The 25,742-nt window shown below is 32.5% G+C and overlaps 4 protein-coding genes across 5 annotated transcripts; 3 read left to right on the forward strand and 1 right to left on the reverse strand.

Annotated features, from left to right (window-relative positions):
• The first annotated feature begins 4 nt into the window (after nucleotides 1–4).
• Vps13B (vacuolar protein sorting 13B) lies at nucleotides 5–14,437 on the forward strand. 2 transcript variants are annotated; one of them, XM_070646850.1, is made up of 10 exons: nucleotides 5–165; nucleotides 263–3,560; nucleotides 3,672–3,707; nucleotides 3,916–4,523; nucleotides 4,582–8,025; nucleotides 10,825–11,046; nucleotides 11,106–12,858; nucleotides 12,946–13,514; nucleotides 13,569–13,970; nucleotides 14,033–14,437. In XM_070646850.1, exons 1-10 carry the CDS (start codon nucleotides 67–69, stop codon nucleotides 14,309–14,311), a joined length of 10,710 nt encoding a protein of 3,569 aa, XP_070502951.1. In that variant the 5' UTR covers nucleotides 5–66; the 3' UTR covers nucleotides 14,312–14,437. The 2 variants fall into 2 exon arrangements, with proteins under 2 accessions (XP_070502951.1, XP_070502952.1); XM_070646851.1 differs by lacking the exon at nucleotides 3,672–3,707.
• On the reverse strand, nucleotides 14,398–15,538 carry LOC139095535 (mitochondrial inner membrane protease ATP23 homolog). The gene is made up of 3 exons (XM_070646920.1): nucleotides 15,378–15,538; nucleotides 14,704–15,240; nucleotides 14,398–14,647 (listed from the first exon to the last, which is right to left on the reverse strand). The coding sequence occupies exons 1-3, from the start codon at nucleotides 15,477–15,479 to the stop codon at nucleotides 14,498–14,500; spliced, it is 789 nt and encodes a 262-aa protein (XP_070503021.1). The 5' UTR covers nucleotides 15,480–15,538; the 3' UTR covers nucleotides 14,398–14,497.
• A 49-nt stretch (nucleotides 15,539–15,587) lies between these two features.
• Nucleotides 15,588–21,884, forward strand: Nup98-96 (nuclear pore complex protein Nup98-96). The gene is made up of 5 exons (XM_070646855.1): nucleotides 15,588–16,026; nucleotides 16,085–17,387; nucleotides 17,454–18,892; nucleotides 19,120–21,194; nucleotides 21,321–21,884. The coding sequence occupies exons 1-5, from the start codon at nucleotides 15,807–15,809 to the stop codon at nucleotides 21,639–21,641; spliced, it is 5,358 nt and encodes a 1,785-aa protein (XP_070502956.1). The 5' UTR covers nucleotides 15,588–15,806; the 3' UTR covers nucleotides 21,642–21,884.
• A 628-nt stretch (nucleotides 21,885–22,512) lies between these two features.
• On the forward strand, nucleotides 22,513–25,661 carry LOC139095528 (alpha-tocopherol transfer protein-like). The gene is made up of 5 exons (XM_070646912.1): nucleotides 22,513–22,618; nucleotides 24,335–24,672; nucleotides 24,738–24,996; nucleotides 25,058–25,265; nucleotides 25,398–25,661. Exons 1-5 carry the CDS (start codon nucleotides 22,610–22,612, stop codon nucleotides 25,604–25,606), a joined length of 1,023 nt encoding a protein of 340 aa, XP_070503013.1. The 5' UTR covers nucleotides 22,513–22,609; the 3' UTR covers nucleotides 25,607–25,661.
• Nucleotides 25,662–25,742: the final 81 nt, after the last annotated feature.

A 25,742-nucleotide genomic window follows, 5' to 3' on the forward strand; every position in this document is an offset into this window, starting at 1 on the left:
TAAACAAAAAACATAGTCGGAAAATTGTGTCGTCGAAAAATTAAATTATGTGATTAATTCGTAAAAATGTTTAGTATAGAAAACTATATAAAGGAACTGATTATCAGTAAGGTTGAGAAATTTGTAAGGAATATCAATCCAGAGGAATTAAAGAGCCAATTTAAGGTAAAAATTGAAAATTACGTGAAAATTTAAATAATTTGCATGAAAAAGTTTGCCACGTTTAGACTTTTAATTATTTTATCTATTACCGTGCTTACAGGTATCACTATGGGAAGGCGACGTTGTGTTTCAAAATTTGGAACTAAAATTAGACGTACTAGACGAGGAATTGCAGATTCCGTTCACATTTATTTCCGGCTTTATTAAATTCCTAAAGATCCAAATTCCTTGGACGAAAATCGGAAATGAACCGATAACATTGACTATTAATGACTCAGAACTTGTTGTCAAACTTAAGGATTTATCAAACTACAGTCCTCCAACGCCCAAACCAAAGAATAAGGGAAATTCTCTTGAAGGCGATGACTCATCCAGTGGATATATCGCGAGTCTTATCGCTAAGATTGTAAATAACATATCAGTCATATGCAATAATATCAGTATAAAGTTCCTTGAAGACGATATTGTTTTTTCGATGAACATTCCACATTTGTCAGTTTATTCAGCAGACAGTAAATGGAGACGAGCGTTTACTGATGTCTCTTCAGCATCAAATGTAATTTTTAGGAAACTAATTAACATAATTGATTTGACAATATGTCTGGATAAGAGAAATTCACTGGGAAAAATTGAATATGTGCAGGAACCATTTCTTTATAAATGCAGTATGGAACTGCGAATATTTAGAAAATTTAATTCAACAAGTCCAGAAAAGAGTTCAATGATGAGAATTGACTTACAAACAAAGTCACTCAATATGAATGTTAGCTCCCAACAGTTAGCTATGCTTGTTCGTCTTACAGAATTATTTATGGCATTAAAATCTGGAAAGTTATTTGAACAAAATAAGGTCCAAGCAACAAGCTCTGCCACAAATGAGAATGCTGAAGAAAACGATGAGTCGTGGGTGTTATGGATGTGGAATAATATGGTGCCAACAATAATGTCAAATGAAGCACAAGGTGAAGACATAGAAGCAAATAGTAAAAAAATATTTGAATTTGGAATGTACATTGAAAATGCGCAGGTAGCTTTAAAATCACAGGAACTGGTTTCCGATCCCATCATTCCATCAGCCAAAAAGGCAATTCTAAAGCCTTTATTAGAAATTAATGTGAGAGAAATGTTTGTGATAACAATAATTTGCGGAAGTCGATATTTTAACGTGAAAGGTGGTATTAGTAATTTTGATGTTAAAGCCCTTGATAACTGTCCATGTAGTTCCAAAACTACAGAGTTGTATATAATGAAAGCTGAAAAGGAATTGACTGGATCATATTTAATTGACTCATATTTTGACAAAAGTCTTACAGCACAAAATAAATACAAAGAAATGTTCACCAACTATTTTGAGAAGAATAATGAGGAAAGTATGCTGTCAAAAGTCAGCATATCCTTCGATATCCTACATTCCGTTGAAATACCTGACGACCATTGTAGTTCAGATATTGGAAGTGATTTGGAATACAGCAACTTTTCTGAGAATTACATAATTAGAGTCTTTGGTGATAAAATCAATTTTTATGTCGGTGCTGACGCAATTCATAGAATCGAGAAGATTATTCAATATTATAATGAATGTGATTTTGCAACCTACGTTAAAGAAGACAAAATTCCAACTAAAAATCAATTAAGTCCAGCAACAGCAGATGATTATGAAGCATTAATTAATGAGACACCAATTAGGAATATTATTGTGAAAATGAAGAATAGCAAATTATATGTTAAGGAATGGGATCATGAGAAAGTTCAAAGAAATTTGAGGAAACTAGGAAGACAGCATAGCTTTAATGAAAATTCCAGCAGAACGTGTACTGAATTTGTTATGAAATTAGGAGACTTTACATTAAAGATTGAGAGTCCGCTTTACAGGAATCGTTTGGTCTATACAGCATGTCAGTTACCCGATAATATCCAAAATGAGCTGTTCCAGAAATGTTTCACAATAATTAAGACAAATGTTAAGAACATCGTGATCGATATGATGGAAAGTAATGCAAAGAAAATTTGTGAAATTTTGAAGTTTTCGTCCACATTTAAAAGTCTGATTTATCCAAGTTTATGGGAAGAATATGACATAAAGCAAAATTTATTTGAAATGGAGCTGAATGGATTGACATTTATGATGAATCCTGCTCAATTTTTAGTATTCTATAAAACAATTATCTCAATTGTCCAAAGAAATCCAACAAATAGTGAATTATCGTGTAGCTTAATGGAAAATTTTAATAATCCAGAACTAGTCGTCCTTCAACTTACATCAAGAATTTTACGATTTAAAATGTCTAAATTATCAAAAGTTTCGCTGTTCGAATTTACAATTTCTGATATGATTGGACTAGCTTGGAAGAAAGGTTCAAAGTCTATTGTAGTCAATATTCCTGACAGTAAGAACAAAATGCCATATTTTTCAACAAGAGAAAAGGAACCGAAGTCCGACGCAATACTTCATGTCTATCTTCAAATACCTAATAGTGAAGTGGCTGACCAAGAGTCATTGACAATATTCGTCCTTGAAACATCTGAAGGATCCATAAATCTTGATCCTTTATTAAGAGAGTTCCTGTCATTTAAGATTAAAGTAGATTCAGTCAAGGAAAAGGAATTTAAAAGGACATTAAGCTCATCCACAAAACCATTACTAACTGAATTATCGAATATTCAACAAAGTTCAGCTAGTTCAGAATATCAAGATACACTGTGTCCATCTGTACAGACAACGAAAGTAGACAAAAGCTTATCTAACTCATTTAAGGAGTTCCGAAAATACATAATAAATGCTCACATACGTCCAATAAGTGTGTACTATTCAACAACGATCCTTGAATCATTCAAGGCAAGTGATTCTATACGTGGAAATATACAATCAAGTGGATGTGATGCGGTTGTATTCAAGACACCGGTAATGACTTTCCATTCTGTGAAAAATAAAATGCTTTCAAAGTTTGTGTCTGATCACTTCCCAGTGAATCTGCCAAGTGTACTTTGGGGAAATGAAAAAAGCTTAACGTGGAATTTTGAGCTTAGTAATTTGAGTGTCTTTATTGTCAGTGACAGAAAAATGTTCCAAATTATCCAGAATGCAGCCATGAAAGTATCTGTAGCTGATGAGAGTCAATTGGAGGATGTAGAGCTATACAGTGGAAACGTACTAATTGAAATATTTCCTATATTAATCACATTCCATACTAGTAAAATAGAATTTATAAATTCAGCCATTAAGGAAATCAGTAACTTTGCCATATTTGGATCTAATGGAAATTTCGACGATAAGGCACAAGAAAGTATTAATTATGTTGAGGAATCAACTCCAAGTGCTTTGGATATTAAGGATTTTCTTGGATTACAAACTGGGTCTACAATCACTAAAACATCGCTTCCTGATTGTACTGTAAAAAGTGAGTTGAATCTTTTTATGTAGTTACGGACTGCATTTCTCACTAATTTATATTAATTTGAAGTTTTAAGTCTAGAATTTATTTTAATTTACTAATTTATTTGCACCGTAGAATTAATTTCATTTCGTGATAAAATTACTAACAAACGTGAGTTTTAGTTTATTAATTCCTGCTTGCAAACATGCTTAATTTTGAATAATTTATATGCTTTGTTCTAATTTTTTGGAATTTCAATCTTGGGATTAAATAAGATTTTAAATCCTCAGATTAATTTTAATCCTAAGATTTAATTTAATCAAAATTCTTTCTTACTTAATTTTCATCCCTTCCGGTAATTTATTTTCATCCCAATTAGAGTCCAAGACCAACATCAACTTCTACATCCAGTCGATATGCTCAAAAGTATGTTTAACTTTGATTGCTGATGATGTGAAAATCCCGAAAAAGTTTGTCTTGGAAATTGACGAAACTTTATTCAGCATGCATCAACAAGAATTCTTCCAACTGAAGTGCAAGATTACGTCCATTTCTGGAAATCATTTTCATCAAATTGAAGGCACAAATGATTGGATTAAAAATCTGAATCTTGGATTTAATATTCAATCAGAACAGAATATATCGGATACAGTTAGTCGATTCCTCGATGTAACTTTAACAAAAGCTGAAACTATAAATGTTCATTCAAAATGGAATGTGGAACTGAAAAAGAATTCACAGCTGATTCTGAGTAATGTGTCTGAAATTAATGTGATCCTTCAGTCTTTTGATGTCATCATATCCGATGAAATTTCTGACTTTTTGCCATTAATGAAAATGGTTCAAGGAAAGCCACAAAAGAATCAAAAGACATTTATGCAGTATGCAGGTTCAGATTTGCCGCTGTTCCATTTAAATTGTAATGGATTTCGAATTTTCCTGCCAAATCTTGTGAAGGAATCAAATCCAAATGTGCTGATATTAAAGGTAATGACTTTTATGATGACTAGCTTACTTGAAATTAATATCTTATTATTCATGACAGGTCCACAACATTCAATTATCACCAAATGCTGTAAATAACTTAATCCGTTCACAAATAATTCGTCCTGATATAGTAAATAAGGCATCAAATTTAGGGATTTTGGATCTAGTAGGATCAAAAATTGAAGATCGACAGTATCAGTTACTAATCAAAGGTTGTTCATTAAACTCGTCAAATTGGAATGATATTACAGACATAATATGTGAAAAGAATGTAGAAAATTATGACAATCCAGCCACAATTTGGAATAATTTTGAGAATGGACCTTCATTTCCAAACTTTAAGTGCAATACAATATTTAAGGATTCATCATTTTCGTTCATTTATGCACCATGTATAAAGTTTAAGGAAGTAGTTGTCGCTGGTGCTGCCATTGAAATCAACTGTATTGAAAATATGAACATAATTACTTCCTTAGATCAAGTCATTCTATTTGTGGATTTGGGTGAAAAATTCAAGGAAATTGGAAATTCATTATCAAAATCTGACATTAAATCAGAGGAACTGACTAAACCAAATAAACCAGAAGTAGTTAAAGTAAGGAAGAGCAAGCGTTACATGGAGAAAAAGTCAAATGACGATTCTGGTGTAGCTTCAACAATGTCAAATTCATATCTTCATAAATCTAGACGACTGCTGAACAGGAAAGTCTCGACTATCACGAATGAAAGCTCTGATAATGTTCCTTTTGAGTTTACATTCACAAGCAGCAAGTTTAACTTTAACTTTTCTGTGGACAATAAAAATTATTACTTTTTACTGGATACGCCAAATTTGTATATCACACAAAATGGAAATGACAAGACGTTCAATGTGTCGTTACATGACTTGAAAATTGATAATGAAGCTACAAGTATATTCTTTACTCGTCATGGAAATGTTGATCCAATTTCTGGCATCGCCAACTCCTTGCTGAGGATTAAAGTGCAGGAAAAGTCATTAAGGAACTCTGAACTATCATTTGAAGTTGGACGATCGATTTGTGTCAAAATTAAGCCTGATATAATTTCTGAAATTTTAAATTTAATGGAAACATTGAAGGGAAATGGAACTGCCGTCAAGAATGTCCCTAAAAACAATAAAATTTACACGAAAGTGAGGAAATTTGACTCCATAAAGTCACTAATGAACAACTTCAAAATTATTAATCTTAAGACTGATCAAATTGTATTTGATATTGCATCTGATGATGCATTCCAAGTCACATTCGGTGTACAGAACATGAAAGGAAAGCTCAAGTTGTTTGATAGACCTGAAAAGCTTGAAAGTAATTTTGAAATAAATCATGTGACAGCAAAATGTGGAAATTCTGTCTTCATTCATCCACTAAGTATTGAGACAAAATTGAAAATTACACAGGAATATTGGAAGAAGGATCCTTTAGTGTATTTGAATGTCATGTTCAATTATGTCAAATTCGATGTCTGGCCAAACTTGATTGATCGACTTTTGGCGTTTGGTAATACAATGGGAAATATTATGAATGTCCATAAAAATGAGGAAATTGAGGACATCAAAGAGACAACAACAGAATCCACAGAAGTGAATCGTGAAAAGATCCAGTTGCATCCAGAATTTTACAAACTCAATGATTCAGAAGCTGTTGAGCATTTTTCAGACGATTTAAGAAGTGGCATCTACACATTTGTTGAAGTTGTGACTCCATTTCAAGAATTGCCACTTCCATATCAAATTCACTATCAAGAGACAGGGATTATATGCTGGCGATATCCATTGCCAAGAGCTTTACATAAAATTAAAATATTTCCAGCACCTCTACAGACCAGCAATCAAATTAGAATCGATTCTAAAATTGAGTATTATTCACAACTCAAGTCACAATTTGAGGAACTGATTTCATTAAGTCTGAATGAAAATGAAACGAGAATTTTGGATGTTCAGCAGAATGTCATGTTTGCTGAAGTTTGGAGGATTAAATTTAAAGTTAATATCAAGCGTGATTCGGATGATGAAGAAGATTATGACGGGGAAATAGAAAGTGAACTGAATTATCTCCAAATGCATCCAAAAGTGCTGTTAGCTTGCTTGAGAATAGATTCATATTATAAATCAAGTGCAGTTCCAACAATTAATTCTTTAGTGAAAGTTCTTAAAGTGGAAGTAAACTTACTGCATCAAGATGTTAATGAGTCTACATCTCAAAAGTATGAAACAGTCCAAGTCTGTGCTGAATCAATTCAAGTTTTAGGACAGCATTATGATGAGAATTTCGATAACTTTGTAATTGAAGGAGCTTTATCCACAGATGTTAAAGACTTTGGATGTAAGAATGTGATTCCGTTTGTTAAAAAATTTTATGTGAAAGCTTCTCTGGACCGGAATCAGTCAGACATAAATTTGAATTTAATCACTAGCAAAATTAAAGTTGCATATTCACCAGCAATTGGACATTCGTTGCTGTCTAATTATTATTTATGGAAGAACCAAAGCTCAATATCAGAATATGTTAAGTACACAATTTGCAACAATACAGCAAATGCAATTAAAGTCAACCAGCATGAAGTGGATGAGATTATTTGTGTCCTGCCTAAATCATCTAAGTCCTATCACTTTTTTACGGATAAAATAAGTCAAACTCTTCAAATTGCTGCATGTATTCAGAATGAGACATGGAGTGAACAGACTGAAGCTTTTAATGTGAATTATGAAGGAACTCAGTACATAAAGTGTGCTGATCAATACTTTATTATTACAGTTAAAGCTATATCCAATTATCAACGTAAAATTATAATTGATGGACAGATTAATGTAAGGAACATGACTAAAGAACAGTTTATTATTCAATATAAGAGATATGACAAGGATATTGACAATACAGACAAGTGTGAAATTCAGGAAGTGGAACTAGATGATCATGGAAGTCGATCATTCTTTGGAGCATGTGAATATGATTCACAACAAACTATGCGTCTGCATTTAAGGAAATGCGACAAGAGAATCTTCTCTGGAGAGATTCCTTTACGTGAAATTGTGGCTAACAATAAACCTTGGCTGGTTAAAGTTCCTGTTAATTCCAATAACAAATTCATCTGTTACTGGGTACGGATAATTCGACAGCTAGTCCAAGATGATATTTGTCGTGTGCTGATCCTTATTTGTCCTGCATTTATCGCAAGATCTCTATTTCCATGTGACATAGTTTTGACTGAAGATGGCACAAAGGATGAATATGAGATTAAAGGTTGTGGTCAATTGACAGAGTTTGAAATGAAAGGAACACACGAAAATGAACATCGTTTGCTATTTCCTGAAAACTACTTGCAACAAGACAAGGTTTCACCAGCGTTCGTCACTTTATCATACAATTTAGTGAACAAGAACACATTCTTCAAAATTCCTGACGAGTATTCAGACATTCCTAAGGCTATTGAGAAGCTTGAAGAGAGTAAAGAATTCCATTGGCCATGTACCAAGGATGAAGAGGTGAGTAATAGTTTTATTGTCATTTATTTGAATATATATGATATAAAGTAGGAGATAGAGCTGTTTTCTTGGATGTCTCTGACTTGATCTGATAACGAATGCTTTAAAATTTTAACGGTTTCTGTAAAATTTGAATTTTTAGTACTAAAATATGGTTTTTAGAAATCTAAATTTCCGTTAAATTAGGATGAAGAGTATTGCTGCCTGTGCAGCTATTCTGTCTAGTCGTTCACATCCTAAAGATCATGACAATTATTCTTAGTAATCTCTTTAACAGCTCTTTGTATTTAATATTATTATAGTTCAGTTTTGTTGGATAAATTAAAGTGCTGAATCATTTCAAACAGTTGCTGATTGATCATGCTCACTACACTTTCTAAGCTGACGATTTTATCTTGATTTTGCTTCAGCACATTCATTAAATCTTCATCAGTAATATCGCTGCATCGGTCAGAAATTTCAAGCCTTATTTCGGCGACTTCCTTAAAGCTTTGTACAGCTTGCTTATCAATGCAGATATTCTTGTTGAAATATGCTGTTCTGAGCTTCTTTAGCGGTGTCAATAACTTCGATCCAATATGCATGAGGCGATTATTATAAAACGAGACATATTCTAGTTCCAAATTATCAAGAAACACGTCTGATTGCAAATTCTCTAAATGATTGCTGTACAGATACAAAAATCTCAATTTTCCAAAATCCTTCATATCTTCGCGTTCCAAATATTTCAATTCATTCATTCCAGCATGTATGGCTTCGATGTTCTTGAAATAATCGGTAAATCCTCTTGGAAAATATTCCATTTTTTGATGAATTATATAAAGCTGATAAACTTCATTGTTCCTATCTTCTGTATGTGATTTTTCGTCTGTCGGAGTTAATTTGGTTATGTTACGATCAGCTTGATTTGTCGTCAAATGTAGCACTGTACATGTATACACAACTTTCATGTCATCAAATAACAATTCATTGTCAAAAAAGCATTCAATTTCGACACAATTTGATAACTTTACAGCCACAACTAAGGCTAAAATCGCATTTAAAAGAAATTTCATATTATTTTTTATCACTACTTTTGGAATTGGAATTGTGTCACTTAAATGTTCTCGTGATACTAAATGAGAGAGAATAAACGCAAAAAAATGTTGGAAGATCTCGTATTATTAATCGAGGGAATTAAGCGCATTTCTGCCCAGCGATCAGTTTCAATTTTTTGGAAAATAAACGGTCTAATTTTATTTGAAAATTAACGGTCTAAAAAAATTCAAATATTTGACGAAAGAAAAATGAGGTATTGCATCAAATCCAAGGTCTTAACGATGTCTGGTTGCTGAGATCTCACGCCTGATCCATCCAGCCAGCAGATCAAAGTGAAGTTATAAGCTTCATTATCTTCATAAATGCGCTAAAAATGAGATTAACTATTTATGCTTAATCAAATTTTATTAAAGTACATTCTCATCATACAAAATGATAGTTTGTGATAAGAGAGTGAGAATTTATATATCATGATATTTAAAGTAGAGAATGTAGTTTTTGTATCATTACTTCCTCATAGTTTGTGAATTAGAGAATATATTTTGATTCGATTGATCACATTTTTCGCAATGTGATCTTATAACGGATAATTTTGAATTTCAACGGTATTTGTAAATTTGAATTTTTAGGGTTCAAATGTTCTGAAGTACTAGATTGGAAATTCAAATTCAAATTATCCGTTAAATGTTTTAATTCAAAATAAATGTTTAAGAACAATGATTATTAGTCGAACCATGCTATATATACATTCGTTAACAATTGCATAATTATTCTCATAATTTTAATCTTCTCATATTATGTAAATAACACAATTTTGGATATTCTCTTATCAGAAAATACTTAAAATGTTTGTTAGAATGATTTAGTTAATTTTGAGAATTGTACTTAAAACCACGACCAAAAATGAATTTACTTAGGCTTTTGGCATTTATATCTATGTTAGTTTATGTGAATTGCATATTAATAGACTGCAAATTTGTTGATGAAATTATCCATAATTGGGGTGTTCGATATTCATGTAAAGTTAAAAAGTTCGATACTAAGGAAGATAATAAGATAGTTCAAGGGATATCTGGGAGTCATCACAATGAATCTATGAGCAATGCCAATATCACTCAATTTTTAGCAAAAGGATTAAAAATCGAGCAAGTAAATAAGTTCGACATTTCTGTCAGTTCCATACTTAAATTCATTTATTCCCAAAAATCTAGTTTCCATTTGGATTGGGCAAAAACTTTATCAATTTGGAAGTACTACGCATTACATCCTGTGACCTAAAAACTGTTCACAAAAATCAACTAAAAGATTTAAGTAAAATTAAGTATCTCGACTTGTTAGGCAACAGAATTGAAAAACTTGAGTCCAATGTGTTTGAGTACACACCAAACTTACTGGAAATTATGCTTAATAATAATAAAATTAAGTTTGTTGGCTTGGACATTTTGACACCGCTAAAAAGACTCAAAAGTGTTAATTTTGGTGGAAATTTATGTATCGTTGGCAGTGCTAGAAATACTGAAGAATTTGACCAATTAAGGAATGACATTAAGCTTAAGTGCAGCGATATCAGCATGTATGACTTGATGCTGAAAATGGATATACTCGAGAACAAAATTGAAAGAGCTTTGCAGATCATGCAAAAGTTCCAAAAGAAATTCGAATAACAGCACTAATTTCCATACCTTTCATATATATTCAGAACATACCTTAATATTGCTATATCCGTAAATTGCCATACTTAATTTTTAATTCATTATTTAGCATCAAATTGAAAGGAAATTCGCCATGAACAAGACCATCACAACATTATATGAATTATCATCACATGAACTAGACGGTTTATGCTGTTCCTTAATGCTAACTCTTATTCCATCGTGTATCTTCATCAATTCTTCTGGAATAAAGATCAGAATCATCAATTGTATTACTAATGAGGAATGCAGCATAGAGTCAAATTATGTGACAATTCCATTCTATATTGAAGTAAGTATAGCTTTACATCCATAATGAGAACTGATAGTAACTTAATTTGTCTAAAACAGGAAAACTTCATGATCAGCTTGTACTTAAATGACGAATGGATCAAAAGTGCTCCAATATTTTTAAATGACAGCACGAAAAAGAAGCATTCAAATAGCTATGACATACCAACAGAAGGAAGTACAGTAGTAAATATTCATTATGGAGGTGATACAACTCAATTATTATTGACATCGAAGTCTAAAGGAAAGCGAAGAATTGTGTACATTAGTACCATTCTTACTGTATCCAACTATTCATCCTATGAACTTGGAGTGATTCCGTTCTGTGTCGATAACAACGAAAAGATTGATTATTGGAAGAAGAATGAGTTCCCGACAAAGAGATATGTTAAATTACATAAAAATGAAAAGGACACAACGCACAAAATGGGAAATCCAGTATCAATTTATTCAAATATCGCGAAAAATAAAGGAAATAGGAAGCATGGAACAATTTACACGTCGTTCATAATGATATGCAATGCATTAGAAGAAGGAGAATTTTCATGTCCTATTAAGATTCAGCAGACATTGAGGAAATGCATAAACATCCATTATGAAGGACAAAGTCAATCGATATGCATATCCATATTGAAGCACGACGAGCAGTATTTTGTATCAATTTTTAATGACACGAAACCAATGTTAAGTATTATTAATAATACAGACTTTAATCTGTATGTAGCACAAACTGATCTTAAGCATCAATCATCAAAGCATATTTTACCACATCGAGAAATTGCTGATGACCGATTTACTTGGTATCAAGTAGTCAATTCCAAACAAAATGTATTTTATTCACCTCCAATTTTTAATGAATTCTTCCCAGAAATTATGAGTCATGATTATGGCTTAATATTTGCATGTGTTTGTGGAGATGAATTAATTCGATGGTCAATACCTGTTAAAATTGATGAAACGAAGAAAATTATCATTAATGTTCCTATGTTTGGTGATTTAAAGCTATTGGTGGATATGAAGAAAATAACATCAGAAGTGTCAATTAATTACATTGATTCCGATGAAATCACGACTGAAAATTCATTTGACAACCTACAGCTAATGACGTTTAATGACAGTATAACCAGCAACAACTATAAAACATACAGCATATCAAGAAGAAAGAATCAGTCAAAGATTCTGAATCTAAATATGTATTTTGAAGGCGTGAATTTGATGATATCTAAGGATGACGTCGATAAGAGACTTGACTTGATGTCATTAAGTGTCGATGATATTCTGGTCAACTACTCGAAAAGTTCAAGGAAGCTTAAAGTTAATTTCTCTAAAATTCAAATAGACAACGAGCTGTTCCCGACTGGAAATTTCGATTTTCCTGTACTGCTGTGCAATAAGGAGATGCCAAAAACACAAACAGACAGACTAAATCTTCCAAGTTTATCAACATGGGATGTTTATGACATTATTATGAAGCATCAGACAACTGAAAAGTTTTCAATCAATATTGATTTTTATGAATCAGATAAGCATGTTAAGAATGTCTTGATCAACTTACTTCCAATAAGGATATACATTGAAGATGGCTTTATTCATACTGTTTTGGAATTAGCTGACGAATGTGTTCCTAACAATTTTGTATATGAGAAGGAGAAGGCGTCTCCAAAGATTACACTTGCTGATAATCTTGTATTGGTTCCTAAAATGATTGTCAATCAATCGCTGCAACTATCCGAGCCAATAAGACTCCATTCATTCAAATTAGAGGCTGTTCATGTTTTGCTGTCGGTACACACCTGTAAACATCTCTATATAGGTAAGCTATACTAAACTTTAGTTTTTAATCCTTCGGATTTAACTTTAATCCTACCGATTTAATTACATTCCTGTCTTACCATTCCAGCTCTGGATCACAGTCCACTAGACTTCTCAGCATATGAAAAACTAAACATTTACACAATTCCAATGAAATTTGGCAGTAACTTTGGAATGCATTACATCTCATCAGCAATATTTGGTGCTGGATGGGTTGTTGGATCTTTGGAAATCTTAGGCAGTCCAAGTGGCTTAGCTAGGTCATTTACAAGTGGATTTAAAGATTTTGTGTCGATGCCAATTCAAGGAATATTCAAAGGTCCATTTGGATTCTTTGTTGGCTTAACTCAAGGATCAGTGTCGCTTTTTAGAAATGTAACAACAGGAACATTGAATAGTGTTACTAAACTTGCAAATTCTGTGGCAAGAAATCTGGACAATTTGACTTTGGACAATGAACACATTTATTTGAAAACTGATACTTTGAGACGGTCGCGTCCTCAAGGTTTTGCTGATGGCTTACAACTAGGACTGACTGGTTTTGGAATAAATATTTTAGGAGCTATTGGTGGGTTATCAAGGCATCCTCTTCAGGCTAAAAATATGGTTGACGTATTTACCGGTGTCGGTAAAGGATTAATTGGAGTAATTACAAAGGTATGCTTCTTGATTCCTTTAAATTTCATATTACTGATCATTATCTATTTTTAGCCCATTTCTGGAATAGCTGAGTTAGTTGCCTTTATGGGCAGCGGAGTTCTTCAGAGTGTTGGATATAATATACTTCCAAATCCTTTAAATCAAGATATTAGACATGACTTTTCAGTGCCAAATGCTGAGAAAATTATCAGCACACAATTACCACAGTATGCATCAGATCCAATCGTACTAACATGTAGAGCAACTTATGTGGACAAGAATGATCTAAAATATGCATTTCTGATTCTGAACACTAAGTCTTTGACTATTGTTGACTTAGAAAAGGATTCAGTACTTGACGTCCATTTATTGGAGAATATTTCACCAATTTCACACAAGGCACAGTCATCGCCAGACAATTTATTCGTATTTAAATTAAAGAAGAAGGAAGTAGCTGAAGCTGATAATATTGAGGTATAGTTTGAAATGAGATCAAGCATAAAGTATGTCAATAAATATTATTTTGTGTATTACAGAAGTATCACGTGTCAAAACGGACGGTTCTTTACATCAAACAGCTTTCAAATCAGCACTTTGCAGAAAATCTATCCTCATTCAATGAAGACAATGACGACGATAGTGACGGAATGAATGAAATTGAGAATCAATTGAACAATGTCAGGAACGACGGAAAAATTTCATTTTATGTAGACCAAGCTACAGGAAAATATCTTCAAAATTACATTTCCTTAATTAAGCATCAAATTTCTTCTAAAGAAAATTCCTTTCCATTATTTGAGGACCTAAAATTATAAATAATCGATGTATGATATATAGTATGTATGTATTTAGTGAAAAAAGGGTATTTTAAACATTTTTGTAGTGCAAGTCATTCAAACTATTTAATAAATTTATTAAAATTTCATTTATTTATTAATCTACACGATGATCAATGTAATCTACATTACTGTTTATGCTATGGTAACGTCTAGCCATGAAACTCATACATCGTATCCATAATAAGGCGCTTCTAAGTAGGCTCTATGCATGTCTGTGGAATTTCTTCGAATTCTTCTGCCAATTGGCTCTAAATCGTTGTAGCATTTTGGAAATACTCGTTCTATCGACGCTAGTGCTTCCTCAGCAGTAACCTAAAGTATTAAAATTTAAATTAATCCAGAGATTTAAATTTAATCCTAATCCATACCTTTCGAACAGCTAGTACAGAGCAAAGTGCCTTAGTTTTCACACAATTCTGATGAGCCTTTTTTATTCTAAAGATTGAAGCATCACCTTGAATCATGGCTGACATAAAAGAACAATGTGTTAAATTAGCAGCTCTGATTTCTGTACATGCTAGATGATCAATGTTCTTAAAATCCAAATCATTATTACAATAATCAAACATGTGAATCATCTCATGAGACAGAACGCCTTGAACTAATCCTTCATTTTTGGCTACATTTTGGCAAACGACGATCTGATTAAGCATAGGATCATAACCACCGGACACTGAGTAATCGCATGCTTCACATGATATATGTCTTCTAATATCAATAGCACATCCAGAGGACTTCAGTGCACCCATCATGAGTTTTACCATCGGGGATTTGTTTATACATTTCCATACATTCTGCTCACACTTGAATTTATCTATGCTTTCGGTTCCTTCTTTTCCCATAAATATGTTCTTCAAGGTTGTTTTGTACGTTTCGTTCCTCCTTTCAGGATATAAGTCATAGCCCTAGAATTAAAATGTATGAGAGATAAATTAATATGGAACCGGCGTTAGATTCCACATGTAATGCTATATATTCATAACTTGATGAGTTTATGTTGAATAATATGCAGCATAAAAAAAATGTGAATTAAATATCTTACCCATTTCTTATCTTCCTTAATTTGTTCATCTCTATTAAAGTTTTTAATATTTTCATCGCTGACTTTTGAAAAGTCTGGTGCACTGGTTTTAGTCTCTGTCATTTTAATCTACTTTAATTAATCACTTTTTCATAATCATGAATTTCATACAAAAAGGTAAATATTTCTGTACTAAAATTTTAGTACAGATTTGATGCGAAATTCATTTGAAAAAATTTCATAACAAAATTAATATTTCGCTCGATTAGATGATATTTAGTTATTCCTAATAGTTGTTTAATTAATAAATAAAAAGTGCTAGTGATAAAGAAGTCATTTAACTTCCAGATATTTCAATAATTAATGATTTTAACGTGAAAATTGACAAAAACCAAATAGTAAATTCAGTAGTGAGGTTAAAATTGAAGGGAAAAAAGTAATTAATTAAAAATGTTTGGAGCACAAAAGAATACTTTCGGTCAAACGACTTCAGGAAGTTTTTTTGGCCAAAGTGCATTCGCTAAGCCGACAAATACTTTTGGAAATAATACTTTCGGTCAACAGAATCAAACAGTTTTCGGCGCACAGCCATCTACAGGCGTTGGAGTTGGCGGAGGTCTATTTGGAGCTACACAGCAACCGACTCCTGCCCCACAATCATCATTCGGTGGTAAGATTAATAATATTATGTATGTTAAGCAATGTAATGAGAATTAAAATTAAAACAGGATTCGGACAACAAACTTCAATTTTTGGACAAACAAGCACAACTGGAAGTACTTCATTATTTGGCGCTCAACAACCTTCCACATTTGGAGCACCTAAGCAAATGTTTGGACAGCCTCAACAAGCAGCTCCATCACTTTTTGGACAACCCCAACAGCAGCAGCAACAAACATCTTTGTTTGGACAAACCAGTCAGCCTTCAACTGGATTATTTAGTTCCAGTACTCCATCAGCATTTCAACCAGCTGGAGCACAACAAACTGGAACGGCTATTGCAAAATTTCAGCCTCAACAAGAAACTGATACATTATTAAAAGGACAAACTACATCATATGTACAGACTAAGCAACAATGTATAACATTTATGAAGGAATATGCTGAAAAGTCATTAGAAGAATTGCGATTTGAAGATTATGCTGCTAATCGAAAAGGTCCGCAAGCTGGAAATACTCCAGGACTTTTTGGAGGACAACAAACTAATAGTGTGTTCGGTGTAGCTCAAACGTCTACACCTTCTGGATTTGGTTTTGGACAGCAACAGCAGCAACAACAACAACCCCAAGCGCAGCCATTATTTGGTTCCAATCAAATGAGTACTCCAACATCTGCGTTTGGACAGACAACTAATAATACAGCTTTTTCAAATAATTTGTTTGGAAAGCCTTTAGGTCAAACCCCAGCTACAACAGCTTCAACTTTTGGAGGATTTGGAACGAATACAGCAAGCACATTTGGAGTAGCAAAACCAATGTTCGGACAGCCCGCTCCAACTTCAGCCCCAAATCTTTTTGGTCAACCTTCGACAAGCACTTTTGGAAGTACTTCATTCGGTCAGCCAACAACATCATTATTTGGTACTACTGCTACTCCAGCATGGAATTCTACAGCACCAACATCTACAGCTACCAATACATTATTTGGTGCTAATGCTGCAAAACCGTTTGGAGCTTCGACTTTCGGAACTACTACTTCGACTTTTGGTACGCAGCCTCAAACATCAACATCTTCTGGTTTTCCATTTGCGCAACAAAATACAAGCAGTATATTTGCTCAAAAACCAGCACAAAGCAATTTCTTTGGAGCACCGGCACAACAGACAACAGCTACAAATGTTACATTCGGTCAAAATCCAACTGCTGGAGGCTCATTATTTGGAACTACATCTCAGCCAAGCGGGGGTTTATTTGGGTCTAGTCAACCTTCTAATACTAATACAGGCGGATTATTCGGTACTACTACGACTAATGCATTCGGATCTAATTTAGGAATGCCTTTCGGATCCCAGCAACCATCACTTTTCAACAGGTACTTTCGTTAATAATTTGAATTTAAATAAGTCGTTAAAAATAATTTTATTTTCTTTATGTCTAGTTCACAAACAACAATGCAACCCCAGCAACAAGGAACTGAAATTCATCAAAAGATTATTGCACTGACTAGCAATCCTTATGGAGATAGTGAACTGTTTAAAGGCTTAAAGCAAAGCTCTATCTCAGATGATGCATTGAAAGCTACAAATCCAATTGCCCAAAAAGCTTTATTGGAATCAAGCAACAATTTTAAAATTTCACCAAATACATCAGCATCAAAGATCCGAGTTAAGCCAGTTACAACTGTAATCACAAAGAAGAGCTTATTTGATGGATTAGAGGAATATGATGCATCCTTAGAAGAAAGTTTTACAGTCAAGACAAATCCAAAGCGTTTAATTATTAAGCCACGATCATCAATTGTTCCTGATTTGAATAGAACAAATGAAGGAAGTATAATTAGACCAAGAGAAAGTACAAGCAAGATTGTCGAGAAGGAAAACAGCATGCCAACAGAAATTTTCCAGAATCAAATTCCAATTACTCAATATAATGACAATATTGATCAAGATACTGATCGTCGTGTATCATGGCTTAAAACAGCTCCACAAACTATTCGTTCTCGTCCAAATTTGAGGGAAATTTCAGCAGACACTACAATGAATCAATTAATACAGTCATCAGGCAAGGATAATGAAGCAACACCGCCTGCAAAACTTGATTCCTCAACAATGAATGCATCAATATTGAACGAGTCTTTCCATTCAAATGAAGATTTCCAGAATGAAAATGATGCATCGATTATTGGTGGTAATTTCGAACCACATCCAACAGGAATTGTCTTAAGACGTGCTGGATATTACACAATTCCATCATTAGATGAATTAATTGAATACATAGATGAAAATGGACAATGTAAAGTCCCCAATTTCACAATTGGACGTCGTGGATATGGAAATGTCTATTTTGATGAGGAAATTGATGTAGCTGGAATGAATCTTGATGAAATTTGTCACTTCCGTAACAAAGAAATAATTTTGTATCAAGATGACGATAATAAGCCACCAGTTGGTGAAGGATTGAATAGAAAGGCACAAGTTACATTAGATCAAATTTGGCCACATGACAAGAACACGCATGAGCCAATTAAAGATCCAGGTCGTCTTGAAGCAATGGACTATGAAGGCAAAATGAGAAGAATTTGTGAAAAGCGAAAGACTAAATTTTTGGAATATCGTCCAGAAACTGGATCTTGTGTCTTTAAAGTTGATCATTTCTCAAAATATACTTTAGATGATTCTGACGAAGAAGGTGAACCACGTGTTGATCCAAAGAAAGCACGTATAACTCCTTTAACAAATGTTCCAGCTGGAACTAAAGTTTTAATTCCTGAAAAAGAAAAGTCCACAGAAATTCAACAGGAAACTCCATTAAGAATGAAGCAACAAGAGCCAACATTTATTCTTGGGCCACATTTGGGACAAAAAGGATTTCAATCTAGTAAGATATTTGCATGAATTTAATTAATGCTGTTTTAGTGCATTTTTGCAATATTTTTTAGAATTAACGAACTTTCCGAATTTAAATCATTATTGACGTTGGATTAAATATTATTCAAATTTAAAAAATCCGTTAAAAAGTTGAATTAAATAAATCAGTTTATATTTTGTAAAAATGCACTATTATTATTAATTTCATTTACTCATTCCTTTATTTTCCCATCACAGGCTTCAGTATGAATTTTGAGGATAACTTTAGTCAAGAACCAACAAGTCCATCCATCAAATTAGCCAAAGAAATGCAAACTGATACACATAAATTGCAATTAATGAAAGCTTCCTTTTTTGTCGAGGATGATTATGATGCGCAATCAATTATGAGCGATGCAACGGAAGGACGAGAAAGTCCAGATCAAATGGTTCCATCAACATTGATTCAAAAAAGTGCTTTTGCATCGACTGGATTTTTGCTGTCAAAGCCTTCAAAGGCATTTGATGAAGAAATTGTCATGTCTGGTTCTGAATATTCGGATCATGCTGAAAAGACTGTAGAACCAAGACGTCAAGAGCTTATTAAAACGGATATTCTTAAATCGGTTGGACCAAAGTCACAACCACTGATTATTCGTCCAAGAGTCATGCTTTTTGATATTAGTGACATAAACTTGCCATCAAAGGAGTCACTCCTTAAAGATGTTATCGATAAAAAGAACAACACAGTTCCGTTCTTTAATGGTAGAAGATTTAAAGTCTGCTGGACACACAACAATGAATTCACGACATTAAGTTCCAGTTCATCAAATTCAATTTTTCAAGGACGTCCCCAAAATGACTTTTCTAAAGCAGTCATTAAAAGGGCACAGATCAAATCAATGTTCCACAATACAAATGAAAATTTCAAAAAATCAACAATTGAGCATTTAAAGATCCAGTTAAAACATAACAAAAGAATTAATGACTATCGAGAATCATGCGGAGGAACTACGGCATTAAGAGAACATTTTGAAATGTCACAAAAACTGGCCAAAGAAAATGCAGATGATAAGAACATTTTCGACTTTACAGTTTGGTCATTAATGGAATCACTATGGGGACATGTTGAGGATATAAATATGGAGGCACAAGACCATACGAGTATTATGGTTAGAAGAGATCTGTTGTCATCATGGTGTGAAAATGTTGTCACCGACAATGATGCTCTTAAGTCTAATCAAGATTATTTGGATCGTTTAATTAATTTAATAATGTGCCATAAAGTAAATGATGCATGTGACTTGGCATTTGAGAATAATGATATAAATTTAAGCATGTTGATTGCTCAAGCTAGTGGAAGTATATCATGTAAACAATTGATCCAACATCAGTTATCGTGTTGGCGTCAAGTTGAAGCTGACGAATTTATTGATGAGCGTCGATTGAAGATTCTCATGATTATTGCTGGAATTCCAGCCATGGAAGGTCCAAATAATACGACATTGAATGTCTTTGAGGATTACAACTGGTTGAAATGTTTAGCACTACAATTATGGTACATTTCATCATGTGTCTCATCAGTTACTGATTCAATTCTGGCATATGAACAAAATTCATTGAATGAGGATGCAAATGTTGCATTGCCAGTTCCTTCATACTGTAAACCTGAAGATTCAATGAATTGTAAATTTTATGACATTCGATTCCATTTAATGAAATTGTATAGTCAAAGAAGTCATTCATTGGAAGTCCTCCTGAATCCAGCAAATTATAGTAAGGACTTGATGGACTATCGCTTGTCATTCTTCGTACTGCAGATCTTAGAGACTCTTGGATATCATCACATAAGCGAATCGTGTCGTCTTAAAATTCTTACGTCATTTGCTGATCAACTTGAAACAAATGGTCTGTGGGAATGGTCAATATTTGTTATGCTGCATATTTCTGAACAAAATTACAGGGAAAAGGCCATTCATCAGCTGCTGTATCGTTATATTAAAATTGATGATGAACTTAACAGTGAATATTCAGCAAAAGAAAAATTCATATTGGAAGATTTGGGAATATCTGAAAAATGGATATTCTGGGCAAAATCAATTCGTGCACGGTCACTAAATAATCATCAAGTTGAACTTAAATATTTGCTTAAAGCAAAACAATGGTCGCAGGCTCACGATGTTTTAATGAAACATATTGCACCAGATCTATTTATTAATGATCAAATCGATTATCTGAAGTCACTTCTTAAACAGTTTGAGAATACCACAGAAATTCAACATTGGAAGGTTCAAGGACAAATTTTACTCAACTTCATTGAACTGAACGAAAGTGTAAGTATTTTTAACGTATTTTTTGAATTTGAATTTTTGAACTTCGTCAAGTTTAAAATTTTGAAATTCGTAAAATTTTGAATTTTATTTTTAAATGAATTTTAATTAATTTTTCTTCTCCCACAGTTCACATCACTTAATAATGCCGTCAACATCAACGAAGATCAGTTCCTCCAACAACTTAGCCCATTATTATCAGACTTATGCTCTAGTATAAAATTATTCCCATGTCCTACGCCAAAACATCGTCTATGTCAATGTGAAATAGCAAAGCAATTGGCATTCATAATTAGAAACTTTTATGCAACATCCAATGCTTACGGTAATCAAGCATTTTCGATGATAAGGACAGCACTAGAGAAATTGCCACTTCCGCAAGAATTTGCACAACAAGAACTTAAACACGTGTTAACGACATTCTTGATGGAAAGATTAACAACAAATTAAATATTAAAAAAATCAACAGATCCTAACTCTTATTACTTATTATTAATTATCATTACACAAAAAATAGATATTAATTAATTTTGTTCATTTTTCAAAAGAAAAGAAAAAAAAAGTTTGCAAAGCGCTTATTGTTTCCATAATGTTTCTGTTCGACATACAATTATAATCTATTAGCGTTAATTAAAAAAAATTTTCTTATGATTTAAACAATTTATTTTTTTGAATAAAGTCATATCGACAAGATTTAAATGTTTTAAATGTTAATCCACAGATAGACGAGTGTTCTTGTAATTTACAGGGATTTATGACGCAATAGTTACAACAAATAACATTCAATGACGAACATGTTTCTTTCTAAGGGAATTTACAACAGTGCACAGAATAAACAGTGTCTGTTAAACATTTTCGGACAGTGGATCGCTTTCTCGTCATTGTGGCTGCTTATGAGACACAACTTTTTGTAACAATAATTTCTTTTTCAGGTATTTTAAAACGTTTAATTAAGCATGCATTAAATGCCGGAAAACGTGTACTAAAACCTTATAAATGTTAACTTGAAATTGTAAGGTTTTGAAGCATCTGTAAGAAATTTATAAGGTTTTAATAACTACAATAATTGCATTTATGTGGTTTTGTTCAAATTTTACATTCAAAAATTACATTTGTAATGTTTTGAAATTTAAATCTTAAGAAACCGTTAATTTTGTAGATTTTAATGCTCACATAATTCCCAATATTAACATTTTCAAACACCAACACGCAGCACAACGGTTAACAAAAACTGGAAACAGCATAACAAGAAAATAAAAAAAAGATGCTGATACACAGGGGAAAATGTGAAAAATGGACCAGTGAGTTTAGTATTGTTTCGGTTGCCGTGAAATAAAGTCGTTCCAATAAAAAATTTAAAACCAGCTTCACAGCTCTCAGTTTCATTAAAATTGTAGATTTACTCATCTTCCACGAAAATGCCAACAGTAAGTGCAGTGATAATTATGACATATAATGGATAATAAAGAGATTTAAAGCCTTTTTGCACGATTCTTAATTCATGCGAATTTAAAGCTGTTTAACACGTGATCAACAGAAATTTTTCAATTCACAGCAATTAATTAACATAAATTTTTAAACTGTCTGTAATTTGCGTACCCAAGAAGAAGACACTCGAATGTGATTGTAATCATTTTAAAGCTGTTTCCTGAAATTTAATCAAAGATTTTGCAATGAAAGTGTTTTTAATTAATTAATTAATTATGGAGCTTTTGTAATCCGAGAGGTGAAATTGTAGTGTTGCAAAAAAGTGTTAAAAACATGACTTTAATTAATAATCATTAAAATTCGAATTGTAGAAAGTTTCGTTAAAATTAAAACTTCAAAAATACGCTGAAGTTCAAAATTTTAAATTCAAATTCAAATTAAAAAGTCCGTTAAAATTCAAATTTTTAAATTTCCGTTAAATTTTTTAAACTTCAAATCTAATTCAACTTTGATAAAGTCAAGGTTGACGGAAGTGTCATTGAACCTACTAAGGTATATAGATGCTTTTAAAGTTCATGAGATTAATGTCTTCAGATAAGATCTTCAAAACATTCAAGTCTGCGGAACTAAAAGATGTTAATTTATTTGTCAAATTCAGCTTTGTCTCTTAATTTACGTTTATTTAAAGTGAATCAGGAAATTCTAGTGCATTGATCAGATGCTAAATAAGCAGTAATACTTGATTTTCGGCTTATACGTCAGCCAATGAACCATAATAAGAAATTTATTGAGATAAACATGCACAAAAGTCCCCGAAACAAACCAGTTTTAACAAATTTGACAGTTGTCATGTCCAGTATCATCCGCAAAAAAAGTCAATGCACACTTCTGTGTGCTAAATTAGCATAATTCAAATGATGTTGCGGACCGAGAATAACAAATAGCTTAGATCACTCGAATACAGCAATAAAATTATAGACATAATATCTATGCTGTTGTGTGACAAGTGACTGGACGTCTACGAAAACAATAAGCCTGCTCTAATTAAATATTCAACATTTGATGTAATAACTCAGTTTCATGGTTTATATACTTTTGTTGTAATTTAATAATGCGTAACTTGTTTTAGTTCTCGGTGGCCCTTTTCGAGATTTGTTACATACCTTTAAATGACTTTAAGTCTGCGTCGTGACAAAAAATTAGGTTTATGGGTTGGATTTGATTTCAATGTCATTATCATTTGAAAGAAGTAATGGATCAAAATGTTGGATATTGTAGAAAGTTTTTAAGTTTTATATACGTAAATGTATGATGTTATGGATCAATTGACGTCATTCATGTTCAATTAATTAAATTCATGCATTCTTAAAAATTCAACGGTCAACACAAATTCAAATTTTGAAACCATACAAATGTTGTCGACTATCAAAACATTTATAAGGTTTTCAAAATTAAATTTTTAAGAATTCATAATTTTAATCAATTCAACAAGTCTAAATAACACGCAAGTCATTTATTTTGATCTTATAACACCATAAAAACTAGATACAAAAGGTTAAAAGAAATTCAGACTAGTTTCTACTGAAATATCAAAGATCCAGTCAAAATGAAAAGTAAAATCTACAAAAACAAATCAAATTATGCCTAAAATCCAATATACGCAGCATGAACATACGCAATTGCATAATTTCCTTTCATTTTTTAATTTGATGTAGCAACACAAAAAAAATTTGACACCGATTGACGAATATAAATTTGAGCTGTCAAAAGAGTTGGAGGAAATGGCAAGAGAGGAACTGAGAGAAACGGAAGAAATGCGTAAACATGCGATTCAAGCTCTTCGTGACTTTATTTGGAAGAATGATAAAATAATATCAACAAGAGTAGATGCAAAGTTCCTTTTACGATACCTTCGATTCCGTAAATTCAGCGTTCCGATGGCTGAGGAAGCAATTGAGCGATTGCTAGCATTAAAAGTAGGATCTTATGGGAATCATTGGATGAATAATTTAAGTATAGAGAAACCATCGGTACTTAAATTGCTTGAAGCCGGGTATGTCAATTGATCCGTAAAATGTCAATGTGAATTTAATGTCAAGTCACTATAATTAATTCCAGGTTTATATTCATATTACCTCAGCGTGACTACATGGGAAGATTGATCATATTTTATAGACCAGGCGTCTCAAATCCAAAAAGTCCAACTGTTGGATATGACATCCTAATATTAACTACAATGGTTTATGAATATCTGCTGGAAGATGAAGAGAATCAGATTCGAGGTGTTGTACATATTGGCGATGCCAAAAATATCAAAATGTCACATTTTACAGTCTTTTCGCCTCAATTTATGTGCCGAGTTGGAAAGAACACTGAGGTAATTATTTTAAATTAAGACATGTTGTCATGATGTTAATAAGTATCTGATTACAATCCAGAAAACCCTTCCAATGAGACACAAGGCATTCCACATAGTCAACGTCCACAGATCAATTAATTTTATAAGTGATTTAATTTTAAATCGCATGAGTGAGAAGCTAAGGAAACGCGTCCACTTCTATCCAAGTTTTGATGAATTTAAAGCAATTGATCAAGCAATGTTACCGAAGGAATATGGAGGAACAGTTCCAATGTCCAAAATGATTGGTATGATTTGTAAGAACCGATAAAAATATTCAAATTTTTATCAGCATGTGATTTTTGAATTTTAACGGTTTTTAACGGATTTACATAAATTTTTTGAAAATTAATTGCTGTAAAAATTTCTACAAAAAACAGATGATATGAAGCAGAGATTAATGAGGAACCATCAAAATGCTCAACTTTATAATCAAATGAGAGCAAATCCGGAGCAATATCCACGTGCTGTTTTGGAAGGATCTGTAAAGTCTCTCCAATATTCGCTTAATTCAACTGAAATATTTGAGAAATTTAATGATGACATTTATGGATTACAAGGAAGCTTCAGGAAATTGGAAATAGATTAAACATGATAATTCATAACTATTTATTATCATTTTCATTAGTTTATAAGGTCTTATGTATAACAAAAAAATTTAAATTTTACTTAATTAATCTTTTCTCTTTTTTATGCATTTTTTTATAAGAAAAATAAATCTTTTT

This window comes from Chironomus tepperi, unplaced genomic scaffold (assembly GCF_022539635.2).
Source record: "Chironomus tepperi strain 1889 unplaced genomic scaffold, CSIRO-AGI_Ctep_v1 contig_364, whole genome shotgun sequence".
NCBI classification, from domain to species: Eukaryota; Metazoa; Arthropoda; class Insecta; order Diptera; family Chironomidae; genus Chironomus; species Chironomus tepperi.

Excerpts from the sequence above, each read along its gene's own strand:
- LOC139095528 (XM_070646912.1), top strand. Across the intron at positions 24,997-25,057 it reads GAGTTGGAAAGAACACTGAG|AAAACCCTTCCAATGAGACA; the intron begins GTAATTATTTTA and ends ATTACAATCCAG. Across the intron at positions 25,266-25,397 it reads TCCAATGTCCAAAATGATTG|ATGATATGAAGCAGAGATTA; the intron begins GTATGATTTGTA and ends TACAAAAAACAG.
- LOC139095535 (XM_070646920.1), bottom strand. The coding sequence starts at position 15,479 with ATGACAGAGACTAAAACCAGTGCACCAGACTTTTCAAAAGTCAGCGAT. Across the intron at positions 15,241-15,377 it reads TTAAGGAAGATAAGAAATGG|GGCTATGACTTATATCCTGA; the intron begins GTAAGATATTTA and ends TTTTAATTCTAG. Across the intron at positions 14,648-14,703 it reads CTGTACTAGCTGTTCGAAAG|GTTACTGCTGAGGAAGCACT; the intron begins GTATGGATTAGG and ends TTAATACTTTAG.
- Vps13B (XM_070646850.1), top strand. The coding sequence starts at position 67 with ATGTTTAGTATAGAAAACTATATAAAGGAACTGATTATCAGTAAGGTT. Across the intron at positions 3,708-3,915 it reads TGATAAAATTACTAACAAAC|AGTCCAAGACCAACATCAAC; the intron begins GTGAGTTTTAGT and ends CATCCCAATTAG. Across the intron at positions 11,047-11,105 it reads CAATTCCATTCTATATTGAA|GAAAACTTCATGATCAGCTT; the intron begins GTAAGTATAGCT and ends TGTCTAAAACAG.
- Nup98-96 (XM_070646855.1), top strand. The coding sequence starts at position 15,807 with ATGTTTGGAGCACAAAAGAATACTTTCGGTCAAACGACTTCAGGAAGT. Across the intron at positions 16,027-16,084 it reads CCCACAATCATCATTCGGTG|GATTCGGACAACAAACTTCA; the intron begins GTAAGATTAATA and ends AAATTAAAACAG. Across the intron at positions 18,893-19,119 it reads ACAAAAAGGATTTCAATCTA|GCTTCAGTATGAATTTTGAG; the intron begins GTAAGATATTTG and ends TTCCCATCACAG.